The 14,619-nt window shown below is 51.8% G+C and overlaps 1 protein-coding gene across 1 annotated transcript in view; it reads right to left on the reverse strand.

Moving 5' to 3' along the window:
• Window positions 1-14,619, reverse strand: part of Lrp5 (LDL receptor related protein 5) — a 103,469-nt gene that overhangs the window by 40,854 nt on the left and 47,996 nt on the right. The window contains exons 6-7 of the mRNA XM_051145770.1: window positions 3,663-4,059; window positions 1,655-1,826 (exon numbers count right to left, since the gene is read on the reverse strand). Of these exons, the coding sequence (XP_051001727.1) occupies window positions 1,655-1,826; window positions 3,663-4,059 (569 nt within the window). The remainder of the gene's footprint in view (window positions 1-1,654; window positions 1,827-3,662; window positions 4,060-14,619) is intronic.

Raw genomic sequence — 14,619 nt, forward strand, 5'->3', positions numbered from 1 at the left:
TGAAGACATATAGGCACTAACAAACAAGGTGGGCTCGGGGAGACTACACCGTTAACTCCGCCAGCCCTAACTGCTGTGGTACAGCCTGCCACGCTCACAACAGTACGGCCATTGGCTATGACATGGAGGATACCCGAGGACCCAGTAATTTGGGTTGTTCTGTTTGGGGATAGGGTCCTATTATGTAGTCCCAGCAGACCTAGGATTCACCATGTAACTCAGCTGACCACAAACTCATACCAATCCTCCTGCCTCACGCTTCAAAGCCAGAACAGACCTCCTCACAGTCTCTCAGACTATCAGAATGAGCCACCAGAAACCATTTTTTAATGTTGTTTTTAAGATTTATTTGTTTGTTTATATGAGTACTCTATCTGCATTTATTTATTTATTTATATGAGTGCTCTATCTGCATGTACACCTGCCCGCTAGAAGAGGGCATCAGATCCCAGTATATATGGTTGTGAGCCATCATGTAGGTGCTGGGGATTGAACTCAGGACCTCTTGGAAGAGCAGGCTGTGTTCTTAACTACAGATCCAGCTCTCCAGAAGCCATTTTCTAATAAGAGATTCCATGTTTAATTTAAGTTTTAAAATTTGTTTGTTTGTTTTTTCCAGCCAGGCATGGTGGTGCACACCTTTAATCCCAGCACTAGGGAGGCAGAGGCAGGTAGATCTCTGAGAGTTCAAGGCCAGCCTGGTGGTCTACAGAGAATTCCAGGACAGCCAGGGCTACACAGAGAAACCATGTCTCAAGAAGCCAAAAACAAAACAAAAACAAAAACAACAACAAAACCCAAAAACAAACAAACCCTTCTGTGTGTATGTGTGTGAGAGAGAGGGGGGTGGGGTGGGGGTGGGGTGGAGTACACGTATGTGTGACACCGCTCATACACGGAAGTTAAAACAACTTGCAGGAGTCGGTTCTCTTCTGGCATGTGAGTTCCAAGAACGGAACTCACAGCAGCCACTCTCCCCCACTGAACCATTAACTGTTTCCCATAAACTTTTTCTTTTTTGAGATGCGGCTCAGTACACAGCCCTAGCTAGCCTAGAACTCACTATTTGAACAAGGCTGGCCTCAATCTCAGAGAGATCCATCTATCTGTCTCTTTTTTCTATGTGCCAGAATTAAGAACAAATGCAACCACACCCCGTTTGCTTGTTTGTTTGGTTTTTTCTTTGTTTGTTTGTTTGGTTTTTGAGACAGGGTCTCTAATATCCCAGGTGCTCAAACTCACTATACAGTGAAGGATGACCCTGAACTCCTGATCCTCCTGCCTCTACCCCCTGAATGTCCAGATTATAGGTGTGTGCTAACTACCACACCCTATGCATATGGCACTGGGGACTGAACTCATGGCTCCTCCGCACATGCAGTAAGCATCCTACCAACTGAGCCATATCTCCCAAACTCATCACAAGCTGTTTCCTTAAGTGTTCCATGGGGCCATATAGCAGAGCACTGGCATCTACTGACACCTATGGCAAACACACAGACAGGCTGCAAGGTGTCCAGGCCTGGTCTCTGTATGAACCTCTGGGCTTGGGGACAATAATGAAAAGTCTGGTCACATGGCCCCACTATATGGCCTGGCTTCTTATACCCATATGCTCACTCAAGCACATCTCTGCCCCGTAGGCCTCACTCACCTCGATTTTATCAGTCTTGGCGTCCCCCCAGTAAAGCTTGCCTTCCTGCAGATCCAGAGCCAGCCCGTTGGGCCACCCAAGGGAGGTGTTCACCAGGACATGCCGATCTCGTCCATCTAGGTTGGCACATTCGATTTTGGGGTTCTCCCCCCAATCTGTCCAGTACATGAGGCTAGAGAAAAAGCAAATGGCCATGATAGTGCATGTTCTGCCCCTGCTGCACCCCAATTCTGAGGGATACCCCCCCAGCTTGTTAGCTAACACAGCCTATAGCTCAACGGGAATATCAGAGCACCGCCACAGCACAGGGCAGCACTGGGCTCCCAGGGGCTGCAGACTCAACTCCCACCCCACAGGAAAGTTCTGGAAGTGATCTGTAGAGCTTCTGGGGCAGCCTTGTCCCTGACCTGTTTGCTAGAGGCCAAAGCATCAGGGAGGAGGGCATCAGGGAACCTTCTAGAAACAGAAGCAAAGCTTCTGTATACTCAGGATGTATGATCTGTGCTTAACCCAAGAGAAAACCTGGAGGACAGCCAAACGGTGAGGAGTTTGTTTTTTTAAATCTGAGACAGGGTTTCTCTGTGTAACTTTGGTTGTCCTGGAATCCACTCTGTAGACCAGGCTGGCCTTGAACTCAGAACTCTGCCTCCCAAGTGCTGGGATTAAAGGTGTGCACCACCACAGACTGGTGAAGGTAGAAGTTTTACTGTAAGAAAATGGTCTCAGAACATAGCTTTGTCTCTTACCACCTCTGCCCCGCCTCCTGGTCCCCTCTGTATGAAACACACTTCCCTGGACCTGGGGTCATACACACGTCACTGGCCGTCCAGTTGCCCTGGATCCTCAGGCTCAGAAGTCACAGCGTGGGAAGGGCCCTGGCATCTGCTCTCACCTCATTTCACACATTGAGGACACTGTGGCTCATGGGGCTATGACCTCATTAGTTCACAGTGGTGTAGCTGGGTGTGGATTCTAAGCTTCCTGACCATCACCTGAGCTGACCACCAGACTCCCCCTGTTCCTCACCCCCAGTGCTTCAGATGACCCTGGCACTCCTTGTAGCCATCATCTTTGAGGACAACCCTGCACTTTGACCACTACCACAGAGCAAATTCTTCTGCTTACTATTGGGCCCAGGGTCACTGAAGGGCTACTACAGCCCTGGACCTTCCCCCACACTCCATACCAGCCGCTGACCCCAAGGCCCTGCTACCCACTTCTGGACCTCCACACATAACCCTCCCAAACTCTCTGGCTTACCAGGCCCCACAATGGGCTGCGCCAAAAGCTTGGGCCAGGAGCTCAGTCAGACCCCACAGGTAGGGAGGACGCAGGCCTGTGCTCCAGCTCATCTCGGAAGGGGCAACACTCCGTGCTTCCGGAGTTCAGAAAACTGTTGCCATGACTCCAGACCAGCCCTCCCTCAGACACAGGGTCACACCCTGCATCACCTGCACTCTCCCCATCGGGGTCTGCTCAGTTAATGTCCTAGCTCAGAAGCCCCTGTCACCACTAGGCACAGATCCTGGAGTTCCTTCCCAGCCATGTCCACTTGGCATTTATGGGGGTTTCTGGGGATGCATGTTTCTCTCGTCCCCATATCTGTGCAGCAAACACTTAAAACTCCTGAGTGACCCTCCTAACTAACCCTGGCCCAGTTCTTTGGCGGTTGTTTGATTTTTTTATTTTTATTTATTTTTTAATGTGGATTCTGAGGACTCACTATGGCCCTCAAGCTTGCATGATAGGAACCTTTCGAACCCAACTGTCGCCCAGCCCTCCAGGCTTTCTCACCCACTGCCCAATGGCCTGTCTCTGAGCTCCTCAAAGTCTAGTCCAAGGACCAGCTGCAGCAGCCGCAGCAGCAGCCACACTAGGAGAGCATCTGAGAAATGGCTTTTCCAGACCAGCCCTAGTCACTGACTCAGAACTCAGAATATTAACAAGAGTATCTCAGGGATTGGGGTGCAAGGGAATGTCCCAGAGCCCACCCGTATCCCGGCCTTACCCCATCACAGGGTGCAACACAATGGCCCGAGGTTCGTCCAGGTCCTCAGATACCAGGATCTTTCGGGAGGTACCGTTGAGGCGAGTCACCTCAATTCGGTCAGTGCCTGTATCTGTCCAGTAGAGGTTCCGGGCGACCCAGTCCACAGCAATACCATCGGGGTCATTGATCTCGGTGTTCACAAGTGTCTGTGCGCCTGACCCATCCAGGTACGCCCTGCGGATAGCCCGCACCTCATCGTCCGTCCAGTACACGTAGCCCTCCAGCGGGTCGTAATCAATGGCAATGGCATGCCGGATGTCTCCCACCTGCAGTACTATGTCTGTGAAGTCAGGTGTGTCCAGAGAGATCCTCCTCAGGTCTGTCCTCCGGGCTAGCAGCAGCACTTCCTCAGCCCCTGCGGAGACACAGCAGTCAGGTCAGGTCAGTCGCCGTGGCTATGGGCCTGCAGCGGGGCTACCCGGGCATGTCTCAGGCAGGCCGCTAGGCCACAGCAGTGGCTACAGGGGCTCTGTGAGCTGAGAGTCTTGCTTTATGGATGGTAACACACAGAGAGCTTGAGTAACCAGCTAGAAGTCCTCTAGGCAGGCCATCTGGCTTCCAGCAGAGAGCCTCTGCCAGCCCTCTTGTCCTCTCCTGACCACAAGCTTGCCTCTGCGGAAACTCCCACTGGAAGCCCAGGACTCCGGACCCCAACTGCCAGTCCTTTTCCCCCTCCTCCATCCATCTACGAAGCAGCATCAAACAGATGACCTTGCTCCATCATCCAGCTCCCTGCCAGGGACAGAGATCTGTGTCAACTAAGTGACCTCCATACAGTTCTGATATGCGTAGTGCCAGGATGGAGGGAGTCTGGCTCCAAAGCTCAGAGGCAACAATGGCCCCAACCCATACCTGCCGCACACGCACTAAGAAAATTTAAGACTATTTGACACACTAGGCAATTGAGACAGAGACAAAAAGGTACTCCCATGTCCAGGCGTCTTCTGACCTGAGCCCGGACCGGACCCACAAGTGCATCCTACTGTGGCCAGGAGCCAGTGGGTCATCGTGGCCTCTACAGAGCTTCCTAAATGGGGTCTATAGATACAAATAGGAGCCCACAGGAGACAGGCAAGGAAGACACTTCCAACATCTCAGAGCCACTGTGAGTCATCACAAGTCAGTTTGGCACTAGACACTCAGAACCTGTGGGCAGCAGAGAAGCTGTGAAAGCCAGGTTTCCCTGGCTGCTGTGAAACTCTGGGGCCTTGGGCTCAGAGCAGAAAGCCTCAGGCACGGCAGCAGCAGTGTCCTCCCTTGCTCCTTTTTCATATGAGCTAAAGCCAGAACCACCATACCTAACCACCCTGGCTGCTAGGCAAGGCCCAGCCCTTTACAGCTAAGCTTGGGGTCAAGTGGCCACTGGAATCTCTTCTGAACCAACAGCATGTCCACTCACATGCTCCTAGGGCATAAGAGTCAATACTAAAAGGCCTGGCATGGTGGTGCACACCTTTAATAGGGAAGCAGAGGCAGGGGGTCTCTACGAATTCCAGGCCAGCTTGGTCTACACAGTGAGTACTAGGACAGCCACACTATGTAGTGAGACCCTGTCTAGAGAAAATATAAAAGAGTCAACTCTAGGACATGGGGCTGAGAAAAGGGATGACACCTGGCCATCCCAGGATCCTGGTACACAGCGGGGTGGGCATCTGCCTCTGTCCCAACCCTCCACGCTGGGCTGTCAAGGCATCTCAAAAAGCCTCATGTAGACTCGGAGACCCAAGTATGCCCCTCACCCTGAAACAAATGCTCTCCCAAGGCTACTAGAGTCAGGACATAGCTTCCTCCCAGAGCCATGCCACGGCCAGCCATCTTCCTGTTGGCTAGGATCTACAGAACCAGGAATGTCAAGGCTGGAGATGTCTTCCGGCATGCCAGGGCCATCAACCATCAATCAAGAAGCCTTTTGCAGCAGAGGCAGCAGCTGGGACCTCCCTCACATGCCAGCCTCCAAGCCAACACCCTGGTGTCAGTCATGCCTGACCATGTAGGCCTCAAACAGCAGACAGCTGTCTTCACTCATAGCAGCTTGTTCAAGGTCCCCAAGGGTCAGGACATTTGCTTTGATTCTTCCACTAAAGGGAGCAAATGCAACAACTTCCTACTCAAGGCTGGGGAAACTGAGGCACCAGGTTGTGAAAGTCCTAAGTGCCCAACAGCAACCGAGACCCCAGATCCAAATCCAGGCTGCTGGGAGGGGAAAAAGGGACAGAATTCTCAATTCCAATAGATTTTCCTCCCCTGGGCTCCATTCCCAACATGTTTTGTTAACCTCTGACCTGTGGATGGGCTGACAGTGTCCTCGCCCCACAGTCTCCCAGGGACTGGTATGTGCCTTTCTGTACAATGCTGTGCCCAGAACAAAGGTCAACCTGCCTGTGGAGACACACAGCCCTGGGGCAGAGCCCGCCTGCTGTGAGCATCTGCAGGGCTTGTTTCTTCATCAGCCAGGCTGATGGCACTTGGGTCACAGCAAGCTAGATGTCATGAGGCTTGGTCATTGTGATGGACAAAAGATGCCTGCTTGTAGAAGAAGCCCAGGAAGGGCCCTACCTCTCAGGGTCTCTGTGTGGGACAGGCAGTGTGTGGCAACTGTCCTCTGGCTTCACATGGTGCTCCCATGGAACACCTCCAGGAGCGCTGATCCCCAGTGGAAACTGACTCTTGCTCCCAAAACCACATTTGAACCTGTTTTGCTAACCCTGCCCCACAATCTAACGCAATCACCCATCTGAGGGCCATCTTCACATCAGGCACGACTACGTCATTAAGTATGGGTGAAGAGGCTGTTACACAGAGAGGCCAAGCACCCGGCTCAAGGGCACACAGCAGCAAGTACGAAGGTAAGATCCCCTGAGCCACCTGCGCAGTGAGTACAAGAGGCTTGTCACTAGCGACCAGGCCAGTTCAGCCACACCACTGGTATCTACAGATGGCTACTTTAGCCTAGGCCTAGGGCAGCTATGGCAGAGGAAGAGGTGGCAAAAGCAGACTCATGAAACTGTTCATACCCCCAGGGTCAAAGAGCAGGGACCAGAAAGTGAATAAGACCAACAAAGAACTCACAACCTCAAATTGTAACCATAAAACACAACGAGGAAGTAGGGAAGGTGAGGAGAGGAGCTGTGGAGGTTTGGGCTGCTGTTTTCTGCCATCACATGAACAATCCAGCAGGTGCTCCCAAGGACTACACAGGCCCTCAGCATTTGTGAGCTGTGAATCAACACAAGCACACCCAGCAACTCATCCTAGTCACCCTGAGAAAGACTAAATTGAGGCTTGGTCAGTAGGGTGGTAATTTATTGCTGAGTAACCTCATGGCGTTGGATGACTCCACCGTGATGAGCAGCCGGTCCTCTGGAGCCCCTCGGCTACAGGGCGTTTTGAGGCATTCTTAGTTTTGCAAGGAAATACACAGAACCCACAACAGGGACGGCGAGACAGGGCCACAGCCCAGCCAAGTACCCAAGGTGTGAGGGCTGGGCTCAGCACACAAGCTTCCAAGGCTAGCAATGGAAGGCTCTGGCCAAGGCCAGGCCAGCAAACGGCAGCTGCAGAGGAGCCTCCCACCAAAGCTGATGCCCAGGGCTGGCCTCTGAGAAGGGTCTTTAAAAGTGAGGTCATAACAAGAACCCTAGTGCTGCAGGCCTAGGGTGGACAAGGGATAGTGCTGGCCACAAAGAGGAGAGGCCTGCCTACTGCTTAGTGCCTGCAGGGCCAGTAAGTGCTGTTTGTTTAAACATCAAGGAAGCAAACAAGTTAGAAACAAAGTTTGACCAAGGTGCTTGCTTTTTAAAATGATCTTTCTTAGCTGGGTGGTGGTGGCACATGTGTTTGTTTTTGTTTTTGTTTGTTTGTTTAATTTTTTTCTAAGACAGGGTTTCTCTGTGTTAGCCGTGCATGTCCTGGACTAGCTTTATAGACCAGGCTGGCCTCAAACTCACAGTGATCTGCCTGCCTCTACCTCCAGGGTGCTGGGATAAAAGGTGTGCGCCACCACTGCCCGGCTGGCACATGTGTTTAATCCCAGTACTCAAGAGGCAGAGCAGACAGATCTCTGCAAGTTCAAGACCAGCCTGGTCTACAGAATGACTTCCAGGACTACACAGTGAAACTCTGTCTCAAAAAAAAAAAAATTATTATTATTTTGTGTGTATGTGTGTGTGTGTGAAGGCCTTTTACCAAAAGTGAAGCCTTCCCCTCTCTTGGGGCATTGACAGCCACAGGACCTAGCTGTGTGGATGCCTGGCTTTCTCTACTTCCTCCAGGAACATACAGGACTCAGGAGGGGCGCAATCTCACTAAAGGGGCATGTGCCAGGCACAACAGGGCACAGCCATCACACCCTAAACCTTTAACAACATAAGTTTACTCTTTCCCTGACCTAGGACTCAGAAGTCAAGAGTCAGGGCGCAGCAGGGCTGGCTCTCCCCCTGGGCTGTAAGGGAGGGTCCTTCCTGCCTCTTCAGTTCCTCTGTTGCCGGAAATACTTGGAGTTCCTTGGTTCATTGCCAATCACTGTGATCCCTGCCTGCAGCTCCACACAGCCGACTGCACTGTATGTCTCTATGGTCCTCCTCACAGGAGGACACTGCTCTGTGGACACGGACAGACACACACACACACACACACACACCCGACTCTACCATGCCTCGGCTTCATTGGATTACCTCAAAAATCAAACAGGCATAGTGTCCAAATTAGGTCTCACACACAGAGACTGGAGCAAGAGGTCACAGGAGGAGGATCAGGCCAATGCTGGAAGGAGGGACTCCATGCAGAAGAGACAGACGGACAATGACACAGTCATCAGTCTAACGATGCAGGGTGTGCAGTCCAGGCTGTTAGGTAAAAGCTGAGCTCAGGACCCAGCATGTTCTCCCAGGGTGGGGAGTGGGGGTTGGGGGGGCAAGTCATCCCATGGGCCACACTCTGCTGAGGACCCGCCACACACAGGGCACCAGGCAACTCCAAACCCAGCCTGTCCTTAAGGAAGCCACAAGCAAACAGCACGCTGTGTGTACAGCAGGGTTCCAACCACAGACAAGACAGCCGGACAGACTGCAGCCCTCAGACAAAAGCTTAAAGGGAAACAAGCTCGAAGGGCCACAGGGCTAATCTGTTCTCTAATAAAGTTGGCAAATGTTTTCCAGTAGGGACCAGGGGGAGCCAAACATTTTGGGGGAAGAATCTAGTCACAGACAGTGCTGACACAAAATTTCATTTATGAACATTGACACCCGAGGGTCGCATCATTTCACCTGCCACTGAGCATGATTCTGCTGATTTTCTTATTATCTGTGTAAAAAACCACTCTCCCTCCCCTCCCCAGGTGTGTGTGTGTGTGTGTGTGTGTGAGTGAGTGAGAGAGAGAGAGAGAGAGAGAGAGAGAGAGAGAGAGAGAGAGAGAGAGAGAGAGAGAGAGAGAGAGAGTCACCCTGAGCTCCTGAGCTCTCAGGCTGTAGGGAAAGCCGCAGTGAGCCCTGTGGCCCATGGCTGGGGAGGGTTAACCCTTGCAAAAGAATTATGAGTGGGGCCAGGGAGATGGCACAGTGGATAAAAGCCTAAAGACCTGAGTTCAATTCCTGGAACCCATGTGAATGTGGAAGAGAAAACAAAGCTGCCCCATGACCTCCACATGGGTGCCGTGCCATGGAATACATGGGCCCACTTATACACATACAGTAATAAAATCGAGAGCAGAAGCTGGAGAGATGGCTCAGTGGTTAGGAGCGCTTGTGGTACCGCACAGGACTTGTGCTCCACTCCCAGAGCCCAGATCACAGTGATCAATTACTCTGTTTTTTCTGAGGAGCTGTGACGCCCCCTTCTGGCCTCCACCACCACTGCACACACATGGTGCACATACATGCAGGCAAACACTAACACACATAAAATAAAATCTTCTGTTTAACAAGAAAAGGGAATAAAGGAAAGGGAGCCAAACACAATTATAACCTTGAAAACAAATCCCTTCTAGTGACTGAGTTGGGAGAGTCTATTTGAGTTCTAGTATATCTCAGCCTCCATAGTGTCACAGCCAGCTCGGGCTTTCTGGACAGCAGGCTTGGACCTCTGCCCCACTGAGCACAACACAGAGCCTGAGGATGGAGCTCCAGTGCACACAGACACACAGACGCACACACACACAGAGAGAGAAAGAGAGTGGGGGGTGGAATCCAGGAGAACAACAAAAACTCAAACGGTAAAGATAAGAACCTTCAAACAGTCTAGACATCCCATAATATGCAAGGAGGAAGAGGGAGAAGGGGTTCATTTTAAATCTCAGAGGTCACCTGGAGAAGAGATAATGATGCAGGAAACACTTTAACTATAAGAAATGATGTGAGTGGGGCTGGAGAGATGGCTCAGTGGTTAAGAGCACTTGACCGCTCTTCCAGAGGTCCTGAGTTCAGTTCCCAGCAATCACTTGGTGGCTCACAACCATCTGCAATGGGATCTGATGCCCTCTTCTGGTGTGCATGAAGACAGAACACTCATACATAAAATGCAAGAATAAATAAATCTTTTTTTTTTTTTAAAGAAATTATGTGAGTCTGTACATACACTGTGAACAAATACGTATCTGGACTAGAATATATACACACAGGAAAGTGAAAACCGTGCCGGCCGGATGGCTCAGTGGGCAAAGGCCTAACCACCAAGCCTGACGGCCTAGTACAACCTCCAGGACCCATGTGCTGGAAAGAACCAACTCCTTTGATCTGTCCTCTAACCTCCACATGGGCACATATCCACACACAAAATAATAAATGAACGAATGAATAAATAAATAAATACCCAATAAAAACGTTTTAGAGAAAAAAATAGAAAACATACGGACCTGTTACAAGCAGCTTCATCCAGGTGACCAGTTTCTGGGTCATTTAAATGCTGCTTATCAGACTGAAGAAACAGCTCAGCAGTTAAGAGCACTTGGCTGCTCTTGCGGAGGACCTGGTCCAGTTCCGAGCACCCACATGGTGGCTCACCAACACTCATAGCTCCAGCCCCAGGGGATCTGACACCCTCCTCTGCTCTCTGCAAGCACCAGGCGTGCACATGGTACACACATATGTAGAAAAAAACACTCATAGGCATAAATAATAACTTTAAAGTTTTTTCCCGGTTTATGTTGATGACTTCCTTTCTGTGGTAAACATAAATTTGTCCTCACATGAGGAAAAAGCTTCTGAGCTGGGGGTCGGGAATAGACTGGGGAAGGTTTCAGACAAGGATGCGACCAGGGAATCAAGGCTTCTTCCCCTGTAGGCAGAGCTAAGCACAGCATGGTCTGAGCTGCTGGGGTCTTAGTACGGGGAAGGGAAGGACAAGGTGAAAGGCAGGATGGGGTCAAAAGTCACATCCACCTGGAAACCTGGCCCCATGATCTCCAGTTACCTTTGTTGGCGCCTGGGAGGTGGATCCACTGGCAACCCACTGTGGGAACCGAAAAGCTAATCTTCCATGGGAAAAGCTTTTTTTCCCCTCCCCACAACAAGCAAAATTATAATCCGTTTTAAGGATGTGGCAAGACCCAATTAATACGGGAGAGAAAGGCAGGTCCCCCAGGCACAGCCCTGGCCACCTCACAGCCATAGAGGGCAGCCCAATCCTCCCACACAGTCCACCGCAACCCCAAGGTCACAGCCTGTCCCTAAGGGGCCTGACCCTTCAGTGAGGCTCCACACAGCCAGGGAGACATCCATAAACTCTGTGACTCTGCCCTGCCAATTTCTTCTTCATCAAGACAGAAAGCTGAGATCTGAGGACAGCTGAGGTCCAGCCCTTCTCTGTCCCCATGACTCCCTCCCCGTCTCCTCCTCAGCACCCCTCACAGCAGGCATGGCCAACTTCTTTCTTAGCTTCTGTGCCTGAGGCTGCGCCCTGAGCAGGTCTCCATTCATCCTGCAGTCTGAAAGGCCGTAAACAGCCTGGCCCTGTGGCTTCCCATCTGGCAGGTGGCCAGGTTCTTTTTGTTTTTTTTAGCAATTGATTAAGTTTCTCCACTGCCCCCTTGGGGGGTAAGTGGTTAGACAAATGCCAAGACCGCAGCCCGGTACCTTGGCCTGGGAAACCCCGCCTAATGATCACAGGGTCACAGTCCCAAAGGAAGTGGCCAGGCCTGTCTTGGGTTCTGCTCATAACTCGAGATCCAAGTAGCTGTCTGTTTTCATGGCTCCCCCCAAACAGCCCAACACGCATGCACAGGAAGGCAGAGCTCCTTGGGAATGGTCAGGCAGACACCAGGCTAAGTGCTTCGCGCTCAACCACGTCACGTGCTGACCAGGAGCACGGAGTGCAGGCAGAGGCAATCTTAGGCCTGTTGGAGATACGCCTCTTCCATCTCCTGGTCACAGCTATGTCTCTGCTTTCTCTCTCTGGCATGATCCTCAGGCCAGGGAACAGGTACTCACACCAGCTGTATTGTCCAGTGGGCAGCATAAGCCCCCAAGGAAAACAGGCCGGATGCCAGTGTCCAACAACTTTCTCTACCAAAGAGCCTTGAGACTCAATTGTAAACACCCCCCCCCCCACGCCCAAGAGCCAATGACAAAGCCCTGAGATCAGCGCCAGCACAGAACTCCACCCCCTGGCAATTCACTCCCCTAGGAGACCCTTAAGGAGGTCAGAGGCGGCACATAAAAGCTGGGGCGAAGGCCAGGGAGGTACAGTTGGCGAGGTAGCCGCATAAGCCTAACCCTCACTGTGCAATGGGCTTCATGGTCAGCCCCACAGGACTTGGAATCCCCTGGGGGACACACCTCTGGGCCTGCTGCTCCCAGAGAAGTTTAGCTGAGGAGAGAAGACACCCCTGAATATGGTGGCACCATCCCATGGAGCGGGGGTCTCAGACAGTAACGGAAGCTCCAGCGCTCACCTGACTGCAATGCAGCAGAGGCCTCACAGCCCTCGGGAATCCTCTCCTGCCAGGAATGACTGTGCCCTCCAGCTGTGAGCCACAGTAAGCCTTTTTTATGCTGCTTTTTGTCAGATGTTTTGTCACAGTGACAAGGGAAGTGTCTCCAGGCACAGGGTTCAGTTCTCCCAAAAAAGGCAGTCTTTCCCGGTCTAGGAACACAGTAGGTGTTCTATACATAGGATTTAACTTGGGGGAGGTGTGTGTGTGTGTGGTGTGTGTGTGTGTGTGTGTGTGTGTGGTATGTGTGGTGTGTGGTATGTGTGGTGTGTGTGTGTGTGTGTGTGTGTGTGTGTGTGTGTGTGTGTGTGTACACACAGCTAGCTGTTCAGAGCTGCCAGACATGGGTGCTGGGAACTGAACTGAAGGTCTCCAAAAGCAGAACATGTGCTTAACCTCGCCATCCGTCCCTTTAGGCCCAGCAGTAGTTATTTTTACTGTTGGTCACATGCTGTCCTGCAGGCCCTGGAGCTGGCTCTGGCTTAGTGGACAGCTGTGCACTGCGCATCAGGAAGTTCTGCAGAAGGGAGCCCAGGCAGGGTGGGTAGAGATAACAGGCTGTGAGCGGAGAGTGCAAGCCTTGGCCCCATCTGCAGCTGTGAGCATGCTCTCTCTGTTGTGCACGGTCCATCTGGGAAGCAGGATCAGCCCAAAGCAGCTCCAGGAAGACAAGGCTGAGAGCTGCGCCATGGCTGCAGTCTCCTCTCTGGGATGACACTATTTCTGCCATCACTTGATGGCTGCCCAGAGTCCAAATAATTGACTACACTGAGCTATGTAAAGATGCCATTTCTTGGGTCAAAGTTGACTATCAGCAGGCCACGTGGTTCAAATAAACCACGGTTGTCCTAGTACTCTCAAGGCAGAGGCAGGAAGGTCATCACAAACTTAAGGATGGCCCAATCTCATAAAATCAAAATAAACAAACGAAAACACAGCTTATAAGTTCCAAGGCAGGATCTCAGGTGACACACCCAAGTGGATGAAGTCCAAACAGCCCAGACTTCACAGCCACACAAAGAAGAACTGAGACCAGAACCTATGCTCCAATGCCCACCATGTCCCTGAGAGTGGACAGGCCCCACCTGGTGCATCCCAGGGACACCCAGAGAACCTCAGCTCTTCCCACCACATATAACCATTACCCGGCTTCCTGGGTCCTGACCCTGGTCCAGTAGGAAGCTGGAATGAGGGAGCCGAATCCATGTGTCCTTCACAGCAGGCCTGGAAGCAGAACCCAAGGCACATACCATCTCTCACAGGGCCTACAGTGGAGCCAAGGAGACTTGGCCTTAAAGCAGGCCTCTGAAGGGAAGCCTGGAGCAATGGCCAACCAGGCAAGCACAGGAAGGGGGTCCAGGCAGCACAGCCATGAAGGAACTGACTAACTATTTCCAGGGAAACAGGCCGTACAAGGTGAACAGACTGGAGGCCAAATGGAGCTGGGGCCCACACACTTCTCTGAAGACAAGCAGGAGCCCGCGTGTTAGCCGAGTACTTTAGGCCTGGCAAGGCTCCTTCCAGCTGATGTAGACCACAAGCCCAAGGAATCTCTGGGCGCTTGGAGGGCTCTCCAGAGCCCTACACACTCCTAACTCTCCTCCAAAGACAGACAGTGCACCAGAGGGACCTAGGTAAGTGTAGGCCAGGCCAGAGTTGAGCTCAAGCTACAGGAGCGAGGGGTTCACGAAGCAAGAGCTGATCACTGCACAACGTCAGTCTGTGGAATAGATGCCATGCTGTTCACCACAGCCAGAAAGAACCAACTGGTAGCTGGCCTGTGCCCTGACCCCCAGGCAAAGTTTCCTTTCTAAGAATATGGCCCGTGTCCCTCAGGGCAGGGAGGAGCTGCCTGCCTCATAGTGCGGCCTCAGGGCCTTCTCCGAGTGATGAAACCCCCTCTAGCTTTTTTTTTTTTTTTTTTTTTTAGCGGCAGTTACACAAATGTATCAACTGTCAGGGCCGATCTGACCAGACGCTCACAAAGTATGT

The sequence above is a fragment of the Acomys russatus genome, chromosome 5, assembly GCF_903995435.1.
Source record: "Acomys russatus chromosome 5, mAcoRus1.1, whole genome shotgun sequence".
Lineage (NCBI taxonomy): Eukaryota > Metazoa > Chordata > Mammalia > Rodentia > Muridae > Acomys > Acomys russatus.